Genomic DNA, 17,465 nt, shown 5'->3' with positions numbered 1-17,465 from the left:
CAAAGGTATCATGCTTATGAAGATCGATGTCTTTTCAATACTCAAGTTAATAACATGAGGTATGTGACTAGTAATAAGTGATAAAAAGTTATTTTCCTAGTAACTATGCTAAAAGTAAGATTTTATACCTGATAGTAAATAAGTAAAATATTTTGTGGGAAGATAGCTCTTAACTACCTCTAATAATTTGTATTAATCCTTTTGTCTACCTAAGACATTAAAAATAAAAGGCAAGACATAACTGTTTATTTTGGACTCAAGTGTACATAGGTAGTAGCTAGTGATATTTCTTTTAACGACCATCTTTGGAGATAACAACTCTCATAAACATATTGATACCAAGTCATATGCTGAGAATGACGTATATATTAACATGTTAAAGAGCTAAAGACTAAGATATGGGTTATAACCGAGAACTTCTACATTGGACAATTATATCAATGCTTGGGGACATCAGATGTAATGGAAGTTTGATACAAATGTGTGGCAATGCTGTAGATGGAGACTTTTGTCACACTGAACTAAGAGACAATTATACTCCATTAAAAATGGAGAAGAGATCTTTAAATGATCCACTTCTCCGACAGTCCAGCTCAGCATCGAGTTGGCATGAATCTGCTCTTCATCATGACCTCATGCAGCCAAACCCACAGGTGGTACGTCAAAGCTTCTTCGATCACCTTTAAAGCATACATTGAATTAGAATAAGATTGACGTGATTGATGGATGGTGCCTTATTTTGCATGGGCTGACATATCAACCAAGAAAATAGAACGTGATGGGTCCGTTCTTTTGTCGGAACTTTTGTCCAAAGTAGGTGAGAAGCAAATCCAAACTAATGGAGTCTCTTCTTCATCATCCAATATATGAATATAAGAATGCATCGTATCTTACCGCCCAAAAGATCTTGAACCAATTCTAGATAGAAGCTCTTGGTTTTAGACTTTTGGATGACCATAAAGTCATCCAAGGATTCTAATCCATTGAGTTTGACGTACCATGTGGCTTGTTTGACTTCCAAATCTTTTAGGAGAGAGAAGGCAAACTAAGCATGCAGGAGAGGTGACGGGCCGTGCGGCGCGCACCGTTCCTCCGCCTGGTTGGAGGAGACAGTATATATGACGACGGAGGTTGTGATAGATTCGGACGCGGAGCGCAAGTGGATGTCTACTCCCTCCCTCTCTCCCTTGGATTATTGTCTGTCGTGTATAGTACCGACGGAACGCAATGTGACATAAACAATGCAAAGGGTGGGTTTCAGCGGAGAAGTGACTGCGTATTTTAGTGTTGCACGCTGTTGAGATCGAAGAGCTGGAATTGTTTGGAGTAAGTTGGCACTCACGATTGGGTTTTAGTGAGTTGTTCTCTGCCCCTCACACCAAAAGGTCAAAATCCTACCTACGTCTTCTTCTTCTTCCATCTTCATCGATAAGAGCCAGTTAAACAGACACACAAGTTCGCATGTAATACTGCAGCAGGCTGCATGTATCAGGAAGAGATCATATAGAAGTTATTCCGTGCTCATGAGGAAGTAGGATCTCCTGTAGATCCTCTGGGTTCATCATATGTTTTAAGAAGTACTAAGTGATAAGGATGGGGTTCGATCTGATACTTTACTACTCAATAGTCGAGATCTTTACTAGATACGCTGACATATTTAAATTTGTTTGATTAGATTCCAAATCCTTAAGATTTAAGTGGATCCAATATAAATTTAGTACATCACCATCAAGCTAGTCTTATGAGATAAGATTTTAAATTCTCAACATAAGATAAGTGGAATGTTGGTGTAGAGTTTTTTTTTTTTCCTTTGTGAATTAAGAGAAATTATGTGAACACAATGAATAAGAAACAACAATTGTCAAGCCACATATATGATTTAGCTAAGAACTTATTAAGTATAAGGGTACATTTGGAAATACATTTGAGATGTGCATCAAGAGTCCAATGCATAATTTAAATATGAATTGTTATTTAATATATATTTTTTAAAATTTCATCTAGCTTAGATGATGCATTGAAAATGCTTAAATGCTGATAATATCTCAGGGTAACATTATTATTTCAGTATTTATAGAATTCTAATATAATTTTTTAAAATTTGAATGTTTCTTGTATTTTATCTAAAATTACAAGATTACCAAAATGGTTGAGTGGGAAATCAATATGATTTGTATTTTCTATAAGGGTAAATTTTATTTTTTTTATTTTTAAAGATTATTTTATATTTATTTATATGATTATATTTTTTTTATTTGAGCCATAATTTTTTTATAATATTATTTAATTTATTTAATTTAAATAAAAATATATTTTAAAAATAAATATTAAAAATATTATAAGGGTAAATTTATCATATAATAATATTTAATAACTTTTGAAATATAATTTTACTTATCATAAAATATTCGATGAAAATTTGAAATATAATTTTATCAAACAAAACTTATGTCAATTCATATTTAAAATATAGTTTTCATCAATTTTTTTATCAAACACTCAGAGTAATCCACAACTACATATTTATTCAAAAAAAATTTTCTGACTGTATATTAAAAATTATAAATATATTCCTAAACAAAACCTAAATCTTTCAAATCTATGTGGCAATGTTATGTAACACCGCGTCCATCTAGGCAAATAATAAGGATGTGGCCGCAATTGTAGAGCTGCCACATCATCACCAATCAAAATGATAAAAGGAATTTGTCTTTCATTCAATAAAGACGATTTAATATTTTTCTAAGAAAGGCATACCATTCTCGATAAGTGATATGATCATATTTTGGACTCGACACGTGGAGTTCAATAAGCATCTATTAGAGATAGTCTGTTACGAGAGAGCTAATTATATATTATCCCTATAATTAGATTTTTTTAATATCCTGATCCCTATATTTAAAAAATTTATATTAAAATCTCTATAATTATTAAAGTGAAATATTTAACTTTATCGATTTTACCAATAAAAGATATAACACATGATAACATGTGCATGAATGATAAAAAAAAAAGAGCAAAAAGATAATTTCAACGTCTTAATTATATTTTTTGTGGTGATGGACAACGATGCCACTGGGAGTCATGCGTGGCTGTTTATTGAGAACGATGCAATGGTCGACGAGAACATTGGGGACTTTTGTGACTTCTTTTGAAGGGAGGAGGAGGATGAAGAAAGAGAGCGACGATGAGAGTTGAGGCAAAGGGAGAGAAGGAAAAGGATGATGTAGATGCCAACACACTATATCTGTGTCGACGCCGACAATAATGCAAGCAACGATGGTGCTCATTCTTCTTCCCCCCTTCCTCGATCCTTTATCCTTTTTCCCTCTTTCGTCTATCAGCATGCGCAAGGAGGGAAGAAGGTTGAACGATGCAAATAATGTGGGAATGTTGAGCATCACTCATCCTTCTTCCCTTCTATATTTGCATCGACACTAACGTAAATACAAATGTAAAGTATTGCTCTACATATGAGGAGAAGAATGGTCGCTCGGGATTTGCATCGATGATACTCTGCATTTGCATTAGTACTGACAACGATGTAGGAAAGGGTGGTGCTCATTCTTCTTCCCCCTTTCGATGCTCGGTATGCGCAAGGCGGGAAAAAGGAACAAGGGATGTAGAATGTTGTCGGTATGCAGATATGCTAAATGGCCCTCTACATCTGCATTTGCATTGGCACCGATGCAGATGTTGAGCGGCCCTTTCACTGCTCTGCATCTGTGTCAGTGCCGATACAATTGCCGAGCAGTGTCAACGCAAATGTAGAGTATCAACATTTATATCGTCCTCTTCCTCCCCTCCCTTTGCCTCACATCTCATTGCCGCTCTCTCTCTCATCCTCTTCGCAAGAAGTCATAGAAGTCTTTAGCATTCTCATCAATCACTACGTCATTCTTATTGACCACAATCATCCATCACCATCGAAAAAATAATTGAGACATTGAAATTATTATTTTTATTTTCTGCAGGTGCTATTACAACTTTTTTTCCGTTGGTAAAACCAAATGTATTAAAGTAAATGAAGTTAAATATTTCACTTTTAACTATATAAAGTTAAAACCAACTAATTAGCTCGTTTATGAAAACATGATCAAACATATGGGATACAATCTCGCCATATCAGATATGGGACACATACTTTTTCTACCATCAAGTAAAATTCGTATTGATTTGTTTCATAATTTATACTAATTGTTTGGTTGAAGAGATCCATCCACATAATACACATTTAATAATAGCAAAGAGATGTAATGCCCCAATTATTTGGGTTGATAAATATCTTTATCTGCTTTTGATAAATAAACTCCTCTGGCATCAATTCACCTGTGTCATGTTCCTTCACATTTGCTAATGCTATTTCTTTAAATAGATAACCCTAGAAGAACACAGGACGCTCTTAAGTTCAAATTGCAACTTAAGTTCATTATGGTTGAGTTTCACACATTAGACAATGTTTGAGCCGCATATAATAATTAGAACATATAAGAAGTCTCAGAGTGTAACGTTGGTGAAGCATCTTTGTGCTTGCTGCATTGTAACCAGATTGATGGCCATAACTCAGCATGGTTAGGAATGGCTTTCAGCTGCAGAGATTTGGCATGCAAACTGCAGCATCGCTGTTCTGTTGCTCCTTCCAAATCCGGCCAGTGACCCTCAGTTTGAGCTCTTTCCGCTCGCCGCCCGAAAAGAAGAGTGCCATGTTCCTCTGTATGATGAGCCCGTCATGACTGTCGCGAACTTTACGGTGACTGTCACGGATGCTCCGAGGTGTACCTTCCCATGTTAGTTTCCGTCCATTGGCCCCGACTTCAAGACTATAACTGAAGTTCCTTGCGTCATTCTCATCACCCATGAAGCGCAAAAATGCCATGTACACAGGGGCCATTCCTAGCTGGAAGGCCTCAAAGTGCAAGCAGAAGGACTGCCCAAAACAGTTAAAGACCTGCAAAGGTAATTTATGTGAAAATGATAGAAAGACATGCAATGCAGAAAAAAATTTCACGAGAGAGATTAAACAGAAGTCCACATTACAGTAGAGACTTTAAAATATTTGAACAGAAAATAAATGATCTATATCACCAATTATGGAATGAAAATTCTAGTAAAGTAGAAGCCATGGTGATTGATGCAGTCATTCTAGCAACCATGATTCTTTCTTTTAAGCTATTCATAGCAGGTGGCTGACTTCCCAACCTAAGTTCACTTTCTATTAGATAAATGTCAGATTTCAAATTGACCAATTGAAATGAAATGTGAAAAAGTTTAGAGAATTGCAAAAGATTCCTAAGAATATGTGCACTTTCAAGTATTAAACTGTAGCAAGACTGCTTACCGTCAGCATCCATGTGGCATTTTCAACCTCACGGGGATTGGATTTGACATATCGATGATTGAACGTGCAGCCAGTGTGCATGTCTACTTTGTGGTCATCTCTTAAATGTGTGACCAGGAAAGGAATGTCTCCCACAACTGAGCATTCAGATCCAGCATATGGGCAATTATATGGTCTATAGTTGCACTGAGATTCATGTTTCAATTTGCTGTAGTATGGAAAGACTTCAGGGCAGCCATGTGAGTAATATTTGCATGGAAGCTCAAGCGATTCCGCCACCTTTTCCAGTGCTAAACACCTGATGTCTCCAAGCTCTTGTCGACAAGTAGGGCACCGATTCTGCACCCTTGTTTTACATGTTGAACAGAGTGTATGGCCATTTTGGCACTGCAAAATTAAGCTACATTTGAAATAATTAAATTGTAAATGCAAAGAATAAATGTTATTTGTAGCCCACAATGCTCTGCTTACTGAAATCATCATATCAATGAATAGCCAATGTATATATAATAGTAATGTTTAAAAATCACGATGATGCTATCCTAGCAGTCTAATATACATTCTGCTGGATCTATAATTTTATTACTCAAGAAAAGTTCTAGAGCACAAGGAGTCGAGAATTGATTAAAGATAACATGCTAACATAAAAATGCCATTAGATTAAGCTACAAGTGTGTTAATAGAAGCATGATAAAAGGAATACAACTAGCATAGGATATTTATCCCATAAGAAGCATAAGGACATATGATTGACTCCACAATTCCACTACTTAGTCAACCAAAGGAATACAACTTAGTTTGTCATATGATTGACTACTACTGATTTTTATTGACTTAGAGAAAGCCTATGATAGGGTTTCAAGAGGTTTATTATGGTGGGTTTTAGAAAAGAAATATGTATTCACTAATTATATTGATGTTATTAAAGATATGTATGATAATGTAGCTACTAATGTTAGATTTATAGGGAGTATGTTTATTGAATTTCTTATTAGCATGGGACTACATCAAGGATCCGCATTAAGTCCTACCTTGTCACATTGATAATGGATGAACTTACTAGTCATTTACATGATAGACCTCCCTGATATATGTATTTGCTAATAATATTGTCTTAGTTGATGAGAGCCTAAATAAAATTAATTATAAACTTGAGTTATGGAAGTAAGCCTTAGAAACTAAATATTTTAGATTAAATAGAGGACTAAAACTCAATATATAAAATGTAATTTTAGTGATTTTAGAAGTAGATAGGAAAATATAGTTAAATTGAATGGACAAGAAGTCCCTTCAAGTAAAAGTTTTAGGTATCTTGGATTAATTAATTAATAAGATGAAGATATCGATGAAGATATTATTTATAGAGTAAAAACAGGATAGTTAAAATGACAAGGGGCGTTAGGAGCCTTGTATGATCATATACTTTTGGGATTAAAAGAAAAATTTTATGAGATGGTTGTGAGATTAATAATGCTTTATGGATCTAAATGTTGGATAGTAAAGAAATAACACATACAAAAAGTTTACGTTACCGAGATAAGAAAGATGAGATGCATGTGTGGAGTTACTAGGAAATATTAAGAAAAAAAATACTTTTATTTGTGAACAACTAGATATCGCTTTGATAAAGGATAAGATGAAAAAAAATCGTTTAAGATGATATCGACATATGCTTAAGAGACATCCGGATATAGTGGTTAAAAAAGAAAAAATGATTAATATTATTGGTATGAGGAGAGGTAAAGGAAGACCTAAAAAGACTCTAACAGAAACTATAAATAAAGATTTAAGTATACTGAACTTAACTAACCATATGACTTTTTACAAATCTTAATAGTGACAAAAGATCCATGTAGCCGATCCCAAATAGTTGGGATTTATGACTTTGTTGTTGTTGTTGTTGTACTCTGCCAAAGCTTATAGAGTCAATGTTGCTTCATGTTTATCCGCCTTATAGTAAATGTATATGTTTTTCTCTCTTCTTCAGCATAATAAAACATTTAGAAAAAGGAGTAAAATCCAGAAAAATTGAGGACATATATCTTTAGGTCATATTTTTGAACGCACATGTCTAGCACATATAATACTTTAGCATAGAGTTTTAAAACTGGTCTATAGCTAGTTTATCCTCTATATGAAATAACATGTGTTAGTAATTCAATTAGTTTTGTCAACAGAAGATAATCTTTTAGAGGAATAAATAGCCACCCAAATGGGTAAAACTAAAAATCTGTGGTGATTAGACACCAATTTGAACTATGATGTCAGTCATTCGAGCATAATTGTAATATCTTAACGACACACCCACTCTTTGGATATGCATGACAAAACAAACTCATTATCTCTTCTCAAACAGCATTGCCTTCTATTTTGCTAACAAACAAAAAATCTATATCATTCATTTATACTTCACAAGTTTGCAAAAATATGTGGATTCTGAACCCCAATTGCAGATGACATTGCTGGTACCTAAGAAATTATGAACAGGTGACTAATTGATTTAGTAAACAAATAATTTTCAGTCTGATAATTAAGGAACTACGATAGCGTAAAACACCTAAAGGAATAACTAGATGATAGGACATCCTTTTTTGATCAGATAAGCAAGGACAGATTGACAGATAAGAGACATCTTCTTGCCATAACCACCAGTGTAAATGTGAAGCATGCAAAACAGTTCAAGCTTAATTGTTCAAAAGTACCATCTCTGTGAATGAATAAGCAGCAAAAGAAAACCAGATATTAATATAATTTGGAAAATAAATGCTTCTTAATGGCATAGAAGAACCACAATGAGTCAGAGAAACATGCTTCTTGCTAACCTTAGAAGATCAACAACAACAGAGAGACTATAGTGGTTTAACATTTGAATTGTCAGTAACGATGCCAAATTTCCATCCTTGGAAACCAATTATTCAGCCAGCAATCACATGTTTCAAATATGCATAGACAACATTCAATAAATTTAATAATTTCAAGCATCTGCATGTATTAACATGCTGGGCAACTAGACAGTGTGAACCTACAAAATTCCAAGAAGCAAACCCTTTTGCCAAGTATTATAAAGATTAGTCAAATATTCAAGCCAACCATTAACCAAAATTGGAACAAGAAACTCATAAGCATTGTCTACAAAGACAATAATAACTAATAAAAAATTAACCAAAAACAAGAAAATCCATTAGCCTACAACTTTAGCTAGCAAATGTCAAAAGTAAATGTGCATTTTTCAGCAAGACATTAGACATTGAAAAGATATGCAGCTCACTATTATTCCCAAAACATGAATCAATTCATTAGTTCACAAGAGCAGAAAGTTCATTAGAGCAGCTTTTAACCATTGACTTAAGCTAGAACAATAACGCCTCAAACTGACAAGTATCATACACCAGAAAGACACAAAGAAACAATAATATCAGATCAATCAGAATTGTCATATACTTACGGGACTTCTTTGAGGGCTATGCCCAACTATCAATGAGAAGCCTAAACCATCAATTTCTTGGAAATTCACAAATGTCCAAACAGTCACTCACAACCAGAATTCCAAGGCCTAAATATTGGACAGACTTGTGCAAGTTCAACCAATTCAACCAATGTTGCGAACGGGATCCTATATTAATTTCACAACCACAATCAATCACATGATAGAAATCAATAAAATGAGCACAAGGAAAATTTAAATAAAAAGATGCAATTACTTGAAAATTAAAAAACCATAATCCCACGACATCCAAGAGAACCAAGAGTCAGATTATTGAAGTGTTCGACAAACACATATCATCCATCGTCTTAAAAAGGTATAATTTTGTGAAGTACGTGCTCGAATAATCAATTTTATTATATAGTTGCATATTGTATCACCCAAATGACGAAAATTTTGAGAAATTACAAATCAAAAGCACATTAGGTTGCCGCATTTGCCCCAATTACCCCATCGAAAATAGCCATAGCCAAACCACACCTTATAAATCAAATGCCAGAATAAGCCGCAAGGTCGCAAGATCATCAGAATATCAAATTGAAATAAGGGAAAGGAATCGACCTGGTGAATCGGGGGGTACATGGAGTTGGCGCAGACGGGGCATTCGAGCAGCTCGTGTACGCTCGTGGAGGGGGCGATGCCTGCGGGAGGGGCGGCGCCGCCGTGGGGCTTCGAGGATTGGGTAAGGGCGGTGTCCTCCTCATCCATCCCGTCGATCGAAGACACACACTCGATGCTATCCGATCCCATTCATCCGGCGGCGAGGGATTCAGTCGCTCGCACCTGCTCTCTCCCCTGTCAGACCTCGGCGTGGAAAAGAGGGATACCAAAGGAAAAGGAGCGCCTTTGAAGGGCGACGGACAACAAGGGAGACGAGTGAGATAGAAAGAGGGGGAGGCAAAAGAGGTCGCTTTCTCGGTGTCTAGTCCTGAGTACCAGCGGTGACGAGATCACCAGTATTACTAACATATAACTTCGCAACCATCTTTCACCATCTACCCGCCTGGTTATTGGATGGAGTTAACGGGACCCAACTAAACTTGCCTATGCCCTACAAATAAATCAAGTACAAAAAAAGCATTTAGTCCCGTGGTCTTTTTCCGGAATCCCAACGGTGACGGGATCACAGTTGTTTGTTACAACAGTACCTTCCCAACGTGTTCCGGTCACCCGTTCAACTACCTACCTTGTGATAGGATAAAGTAAGTGGGACCAGGCTGTCGCACCTAAAGTACAGGAAAGTCGTCAGGAAAAGCATCTCGGTATTATTTTTTGTCAGACCAAAATATATAGTTGGATGAGGCGGGAAAACAGTCAAATCTTCACGCTTCCCCATACTATATAGTGCATAATATTGCATTTATCTACATGCAAAATAAATTATTTTTGAATTTGTCTAATATATTTATATATAGCATCCATATTCTTATAAAATCTAAATACCTGCACACATATATATACAGATAATTGTAATAATTGGCCTCATGAGTTATATATATATATATATATATATATATATATATATGTGTGTGTGTGAATTAATCACATCAGTAGCGCCCTGTCGTTACGAGCATTTATCAGAAATATGCGATCAAATAGGACAAAAGCCATATTGATGTACAATACGAAATCATACAGAAACTCTAAAGCAATATTGCTTAAACAACGAAGGCATCATCAAATCGTGTTTTGGATGATACATAAGAGAGCATGTCGGATAACACGATCACATAATTGAGAAACTAATTTGAATCAGTCGATCATATTTCTCAAATAAAAACAAAAACAATATAATGAATAAGTTATATATTGTATACTCTGGAAATTCAATGAAGAATCTTTATGAGATTAGTAAATATAAATTAATAATTTGTCATATATTCACATATTTTGATACAATTTAAATTCAACTCATGAAGGTATATGAAAGGAATACGAGCATAAGAACAGATCAAAGCTTATGAAATTGTGGCTCATATGAAACATGAAAGGACGCAAACAAAATGAAGGCTAATTATATGTAGTTAGACCTCTTTAGTATTCCGATCTATAAACTTAAAAAATTTATATTAAAATTTTTATAATCATAAAAGTAAAATAATTAATCTCATTTATCTTAATGTCATATGCTTTAACGACGAAAGATATAACACGTAATAGTAGTACATGAATGATACGAAAACGATAGATAAAAAGATAATTTCAATAGTGGTAGCAGCTTATTACATATTACTCCTTGTAATTAGATCTCTTTAGCATCTCGATCCCTAGACTTAAAAAATTTACGTTGAAATCCCTATAGTTATCAAAGTGAAACATTTAACCTCATTTACCCTAACGTCGTCGATTTTACCGACGAAAAACACAGCACGTGCATAAATGACATAAAAACAATGGGCAAAAAGATAATTTCAACGATGGTGATGGACGATGGTGCCGAGGGTCGCTATTGTGGTGGTGATCGGCTACAATAATGCGATGGTCGACCATGTCGATTTCGATTTGAACATCGACGCCGAGGAAGAAGATGAGGCAGAGCGGTGAGGCATCTGCATCGACACCAGAGAAGGAAGAGGAGGGAGATGAGGCATCTGTGTTGACGTTGCACCGCTCAACCTCCTCTTCTTCCTCCAATGCTGCTTTGCGTCTGCATCGACACCAAAGGAGAAAGAGGAGGCATGTAAGGCAGAGCGGATACAATCGATTGATCTTGAAACCTTAGCCAAAACGATGATTCCTAATCCGAAGGCTAACTGCAATGCGACACTCCACCATTTCTTCGTCGTCTCGGTCGCCATATTCATTGTTGCTATCTTTCTGATACTCTCCCTCACCACCATAGTGTTAGAGGAGAGCGGGGAGGAGGACGAGGGTTTGTTGTCTCTCGTGCCATCAGATTTGTACTATTTGGGCCTCTATTTTGTGCGATAATCAGTCTTCGTCGTCTGATCGAATCCCCTCCAATCGCGTGTGGAGCTTATCCAGAAGCAGGTCAGCAACCATGTCGCTGTGGTCGGGGCATACATGTCGTTCGCACACTAGCTAAAGTTCAAAAGCTCGAAACATGTGCACCTCTTTACCGAGCTCGTTTGCAACCTCTCTCTCATCGTTGCCACCCCTTCCTCGAATATGTCGTGCCACTAGACGAAGTGACTGTCCAAGGATTTGAGCGCGACACCAATGCAGATGTTTCACTTGCCTCATTTTCCTCCTCCAACATTGATGTAGATGTAGAGTGACGCCGAAGGAGGAAAATGTGGCAAGGCGATGCAGCATCAACACAAATGCCTCATCGCTCTGCCTTCTCTTCCTCTTTGACGTCGATGTTCGTATAGACATCAATATTGATAAGGCCGACCACCATCACAACAACTAACCACAATGCTACTGTCTACCAATACCATCGAAATTATCTTTTTGTCTATTATTTTTGTGTCGTTCGTACACGTGCTATATCTTTCGTCAGTAAAACCGACAACATAGGACAATTGATATTAAATATTTTACTTTAACAATTATAGATATTTTTATATATTTTTTTTAAGTCTAAGGACTGAGATGATAAAGAGATCTCTTATACGAGATAATATAATATATAATTAGCTCGTAAAATGAGCTAAAAAGCTTCTAAGTCCATATCATAAAAGACTCATCCAGGTCAAACTTTAGAAAGTGATTTGATCACGAACTATTTACCATAGTCAACCTTGGTGAGGCACCCCATTGGAGGCTCCTCCTAGAGCTTTTATGGGCAATTCATGTAAGCACCGTAGAAGCAGTCGGATGTTAGAACTCGAACAAAAATGAGTACCCATGTTAGTAACAAATTAGGGCAACAACAATGATCTATGCCATGCTACTGCCACACCACATTGTTTTAACACAAGGAAAGCACAAAAACATGCCACGGACAGCCATATCATGAACACAAGATCCTGAAAAGCAAGTAAATAGTAGACATTATTATCATTCATCCAATAAGTGAAAACATGATTTCTCCATAATGACGAGAATAGTAATCAAGGATATGATTCACTGAAATAGTTTTTAGAAGTAAGTGGGCTCTCTTTTTTATACAAATTGATCATGTAAAAGAGTGTTTCTTGCACAGCCATGAAGAAGTGCAAGAGTAGTTGTGGACTCTGGAGAGAAATGAGCCATCAAATTATTTGGGGACTGTCACTAGTCTTGCTGACCACCAGATTAATGAATTTATGGGCAAGGATAAAAAATGAGGTAAAAAACTCATCATCCAACAATAAAAATTTAGACCGGGATATTGTCAACTTGCTTCATAACCAGGGGTTCTAAACATAGTAGCCAGTGAAAGTAAACCCTCTTCCAACTATCTCACCAACACAGAACCATGCATATAATTCAAGCCCGAACAATGCTGCGATGCCAGCATCCTCAACTTTAAGTTCCTTTCTGTTTCTCCATATGTGCTTCACTCCGTCAAGCTCCTTCCAAAATGAGTCATAACGACCAGGGATGCTGTGATTACAAGATGTTAGTATCGACACATAATTGTTCTTAAGCCTAAACTTCTTTTTCTTCCAGAAACTGAACATGCGCTTGGCCCAACCAGAATTAAATATTTACAGTATCATACTAGACCTTTTAACCATGCAGGATAACATCTAAAAGAATGGTTTATGGATTGTGCAATGTAGGAAATAGGTATGTCACACAAAACAGACAATCTCTGAACAGGAACATCATCGAATAAATTGAAGTCACTTCTCCAAGCAAATAAAAAAGAAAAACAAGTATTGATGCTTTTGGTTTTCTGAAAGTAAGTCCGACTAGGAAACTAGAATCAATTTCATGCAAAATAACACAAAAAACCTAACGACATAAGTGTCTTTGAATGCTCACCGAAAGCTGCTGCTTCAATTCCTGGAGATTGCAAGTATATAACCTAGTATTTGCATTACAAATTTTAACACACACACACAACACAGATTAACCATTTCTAACCATGGTAAAATTAGTTAAAGTTAAGGAATCATATAATATATAAAATACCATTAATGTTCACACACATGCATGCATGCATGCATGTATATATATCAAGTTATGGCATATCCAATGAAACACTCTAGATAGGCAAACATTCAAGTGTAAACAAATATACGCAATTTGTCTCCCAGTATTAGGCACTAGCACATTTTCACTAGACTAAAAATGTGGATCTCAAATAATGATTTATCATCGGAGGTTTCATGGGATGACTTCATAGTTGGTTTCATCCTAAGGAAATCCTGGTGGAAAATGAAGTGTCTATCTAAATTTGAATGATAAATCCTGACCAAGAATGCAATGGCTGATATAGAATTCCTCACATTTCAATTTAATGGGTTCTTTTTTTGGAACATTGACAAGTCTCTTTCAATATAGTAATTTGCAAATGATGAGAGACTAATTTGTTGTCCTTATATCTATTTCATGCTTATTTCTTTGGTAATAGCTTAGGACAAAGTTCAACTTCATTGTTAAGGCTGGTGCCACTCTATATGTATGTCCTGGTGCACAGCTATCATTCGTCAAATGTGTTCCAGGTAATGTAATTTTGGCCAATGTCCTACAGATGAATCCTGGATACTGCATGATTTTTGCACCTGAAAACTGGATGGAGTAGGAAATTCATTACTGCAGTAGAAGGATAATTGAGAACTATCTGATTTGTGAGAATGATGACTGGCTTAGATGAGAGCCTTATGAGATCAACTTGTTGGAAAAGAAAAAGGTAGGTGTGCAAAGGCAAGACAGACAGGTGAAATTTGAGAGAGGTACTTTATCATATTTGAGAGACGATTGGAGAAGATCCGACCATACCCAACTGACAAAGATAACCTTCGACCAATCTAAATAACTCACAACCTTTCATTGCAGTGTGTCCACTAAGCTAAGATCTTGGCTTTAAATGACAGATCTTTTTCGACTAACGTACTTTATTTACATGTATAAGTTCCAATGTTAACTGCAGCTTCAAGGTAAATTTCCTATCTCTGTGACATCTCAATTCTCCAATATGTATTTTCATTTCAAGGCAAGATTTTACACACTAAAGCAACCAAGGAAATTATCTGTCCTATGAATTTCGGCTATTTTCTGTAGTCCAAGGGGTTTATCGTTGGAGTCCATTTTTAGTCATTATGACGAGAAATATAATGATGCAAAGAGACTATATTCACTAACTAATACACACCATAGAAAACAATTTGAGAGGAAACCCTCAAATGTTGGCTTATCCCTTCACTATGACTGTTGCTCAGCACAGAAGAACAGCCAAAGGAAGCCAAACCACGATAACAAGCTCTGCCGTGGAATACCATGCCACCCACGAAGGCTAATTCATATGCTGATGAAAGTAACAGAATAAGCCCCTACATATGCCTCAACAAAGCAGCTAAACAGGCAGCACAGGATGCATACAAAGCCAAACCTTGCAAGACGTGTGTAAAACAGCTGTTTTGACAGTTCTTGACACTTCTCGATGGTGGGCGGTTGAACAATATACTGCTTGTTCTTCTCCAAAAGCTCCCTGTAGTAAGCGCACCCGTTCTTGGCCACAAACTCCGAGGCTTGAACAGCCTTAGATCGAAGCTGATGCAGTTTGGACGCCATCCACCAACTAAAACAAGTGCAAAACCACTTTCTTTTCGTCAACCATCCATTTCAAGAACGACATCTAAATCATGCAAAGTAAGCGTCGCAAGCCACGGAGATCAAAAGATCAAGAAGCACATGAGGGTGCAAACTCACGTATATTTCACAGACCCAGACCAAAAGAACACCAAAAATAATCAAAGCGAGAATGGCATAAAAACCAATCGAGATCGAAACCCCTACCGACGATCGAGAGAATATCAGGGAGAAACAAACCCTAGATCCGACTAAACCGTTAGATGAAAGGAATCACGGGAAAACGGCTCCATTTAGAGATTGGAGGCATTTCGATCAAGAGATTAAGAATCGAAGATGGGAATTTACCGATAAAATCCACCTCCCCCCTATCGGCCAAGGAAGAGATCGGACAGTAGACGAAAGCGTCGAAAACCCGGCACGGGGCGTCCGTAATTTCTGTGTATCGGTGCCATCTGTGTAATTTCGTAAATTTAGGCACATGTAAGGGTTCTGCGAGTCACATAGGTCATGTTGTGGTGTATACAGTAGTCTCTTGCGCTAATTACATGTGATAGTCACAGCTATTTTAAGGATGAATTGTTTATGAACATGCACGTTATCAACCTCAATTCGCTTATATCTCAACTAATGATTACATATTATCTCGTTATAGTTAGATTTCTTTAGTATCTTCATCTCTACACTTCAAAAATTTATATTAAAATTATGATAGTTATAAAAATTAAATATTTAATCTTATTCAACCTATTATTATCGATTTTATTGATGAAAGATATAGTACATGATAACACATACATGAAAATTATGGACAAAAAGTAACTTCAATAGTTATAATGGACAATGACATCGTAGGTGGCTATTGTGATAATAGTCGATGAGAACGATATGGTGATCGATCTCACCAATGTCAATTCAAATATTAACAACAATGAGGAAGAGAAGGTAGAGTAACGAGACACATGTGTTAGTGCCAAAGAAGGAAGAGGAAGGAGGTGAGACATTTACGTCGGCATTATACCACTCTACCTCCTATTCTTCCTTCGGCATTGCTCCTCATCTGTGTTAGCGCTCGAGGAGGAAGAAGAGGCAAGTGAGACATTTGCATCGCTAACAATGAGAAGAGATGGCACATGAGAAGGCAAGTGAGGTAGACTTGTGTCGCACCGATGCAAATGCCTCACTTACCTTCTTTTCCTTCTCTAGTGTCGCACCACATGTTGTCATCCTCTTAGAATTCGTTGAGGCAAACGGAGCAATCGATGCCTTGCACCGATCCCTTACCTTTTTGTTACTTATGGATTATGATTTTACTGATTAATGCCTCATCAAGCCCATTCAATGGGGTAGCATTCGAAGTCTCGTTGAATGGGCTTGATAAGATATTAATTAGCAAGATCACAATCCACAAGTATCGGAAAAGACGAGAGATCGATGTAGGGCACCAATTGCTCCATTTGCCTTAGCAAAATTTGAGAGTATGATAGCCTACGATGTGGCATCCGAGGAGGAAGAGGAGGCATATGCATCAACGCGCGCATCACTCTACCTCCTCTTCCTCCTTCAGCGTTGCTCTGCATTTGCCTCGGTGCCGCACTGCTCTGCATCATTTACCTCCTCTCTCCTCCTCGTCAGCAACATAGATGTCTTGCTTGCCTCCTCTTTCTCCTCCGACATCAATACAAATATAGAGCAGCATTGGAGGAGGAAGAGGAGGCAAAGCAGTGCAGTGCTAATGCAAATGCCTCACCTCCCTTCTCTTCCTCCTTTGGCACCGACGCAGATGTCTCACCGCTTTGCTTTCTCTTCCTCATCGTTCATATTCGGATCGACATCAGTAAGGCCGACCACCACATCGTTTTCGTCAACTACCATCATAACAACCATCTATGACACCATCGTCCGTTATCATCGTTGAAATTATCTTTTTGTCTATCATTTTTGTATCATTCATGTACATGTTATTACATGTATCTTCCATTAGGGAAACTGATA

The 17,465-nt window shown here is 36.8% G+C and overlaps 2 protein-coding genes across 4 annotated transcripts; both read right to left on the bottom strand.

Annotated features, from left to right (window-relative positions):
* Positions 1 to 4,402: 4,402 nt before the first annotated feature.
* LOC103986467 (E3 ubiquitin-protein ligase SINAT5) lies at positions 4,403 to 9,707 on the bottom strand. Of its 2 annotated transcripts, none has more exons than XM_009404491.3 (3): positions 9,384 to 9,707; positions 5,339 to 5,725; positions 4,403 to 4,948 (listed from the first exon to the last, which is right to left on the bottom strand). In XM_009404491.3, exons 1-3 carry the CDS (start codon positions 9,570 to 9,572, stop codon positions 4,586 to 4,588), a joined length of 939 nt encoding a protein of 312 aa, XP_009402766.2. In that variant the 5' UTR covers positions 9,573 to 9,707; the 3' UTR covers positions 4,403 to 4,585. The 2 variants fall into 2 exon arrangements, with proteins under 2 accessions (XP_009402766.2, XP_009402773.2); XM_009404498.3 differs by lacking the exon at positions 9,384 to 9,707 and adding an exon at positions 8,161 to 8,219 and having other exon boundaries at positions 5,339 to 5,738.
* Positions 9,708 to 13,054: 3,347 nt separating this feature from the next.
* LOC135598006 (uncharacterized) lies at positions 13,055 to 15,973 on the bottom strand. Of its 2 annotated transcripts, none has more exons than XM_065091531.1 (3): positions 15,819 to 15,973; positions 15,271 to 15,459; positions 13,055 to 13,316 (listed from the first exon to the last, which is right to left on the bottom strand). In XM_065091531.1, the coding sequence occupies exons 2-3, from the start codon at positions 15,450 to 15,452 to the stop codon at positions 13,130 to 13,132; spliced, it is 369 nt and encodes a 122-aa protein (XP_064947603.1). In that variant the 5' UTR covers positions 15,453 to 15,459; positions 15,819 to 15,973; the 3' UTR covers positions 13,055 to 13,129. The 2 variants fall into 2 exon arrangements, with proteins under 2 accessions (XP_064947603.1, XP_064947605.1); XM_065091533.1 differs by lacking the exon at positions 15,819 to 15,973 and adding an exon at positions 15,678 to 15,805.
* Positions 15,974 to 17,465: the final 1,492 nt, after the last annotated feature.

Source organism: Musa acuminata, chromosome BXJ2-1 (genome assembly GCF_036884655.1).
Source record: "Musa acuminata AAA Group cultivar baxijiao chromosome BXJ2-1, Cavendish_Baxijiao_AAA, whole genome shotgun sequence".
Classification (NCBI taxonomy): Eukaryota; Viridiplantae; Streptophyta; class Magnoliopsida; order Zingiberales; family Musaceae; genus Musa; species Musa acuminata.
Note: the sequence above shows the minus strand (reverse complement) of the source record. Positions and strands in the feature narration are given on the sequence as shown.

Bases quoted from the DNA above. Each gene is read 5' to 3' on its own strand.
- LOC135598006 (XM_065091531.1), bottom strand. From the start codon at position 15,452: ATGGCGTCCAAACTGCATCAGCTTCGATCTAAGGCTGTTCAAGCCTCG. The intron at 13,317-15,270 runs GTTTGGCTTTGT...TTGTAATCACAG, and splicing joins TTTTACACACGTCTTGCAAG to CATCCCTGGTCGTTATGACT.
- LOC103986467 (XM_009404491.3), bottom strand. From the start codon at position 9,572: ATGGGATCGGATAGCATCGAGTGTGTGTCTTCGATCGACGGGATGGAT. The intron at 5,726-9,383 runs GTCGATTCCTTT...TTAATTTTGCAG, and splicing joins TGTACCCCCCGATTCACCAG to TGCCAAAATGGCCATACACT. The intron at 4,949-5,338 runs GTAAGCAGTCTT...TTACCTTTGCAG, and splicing joins ATGCCACATGGATGCTGACG to GTCTTTAACTGTTTTGGGCA.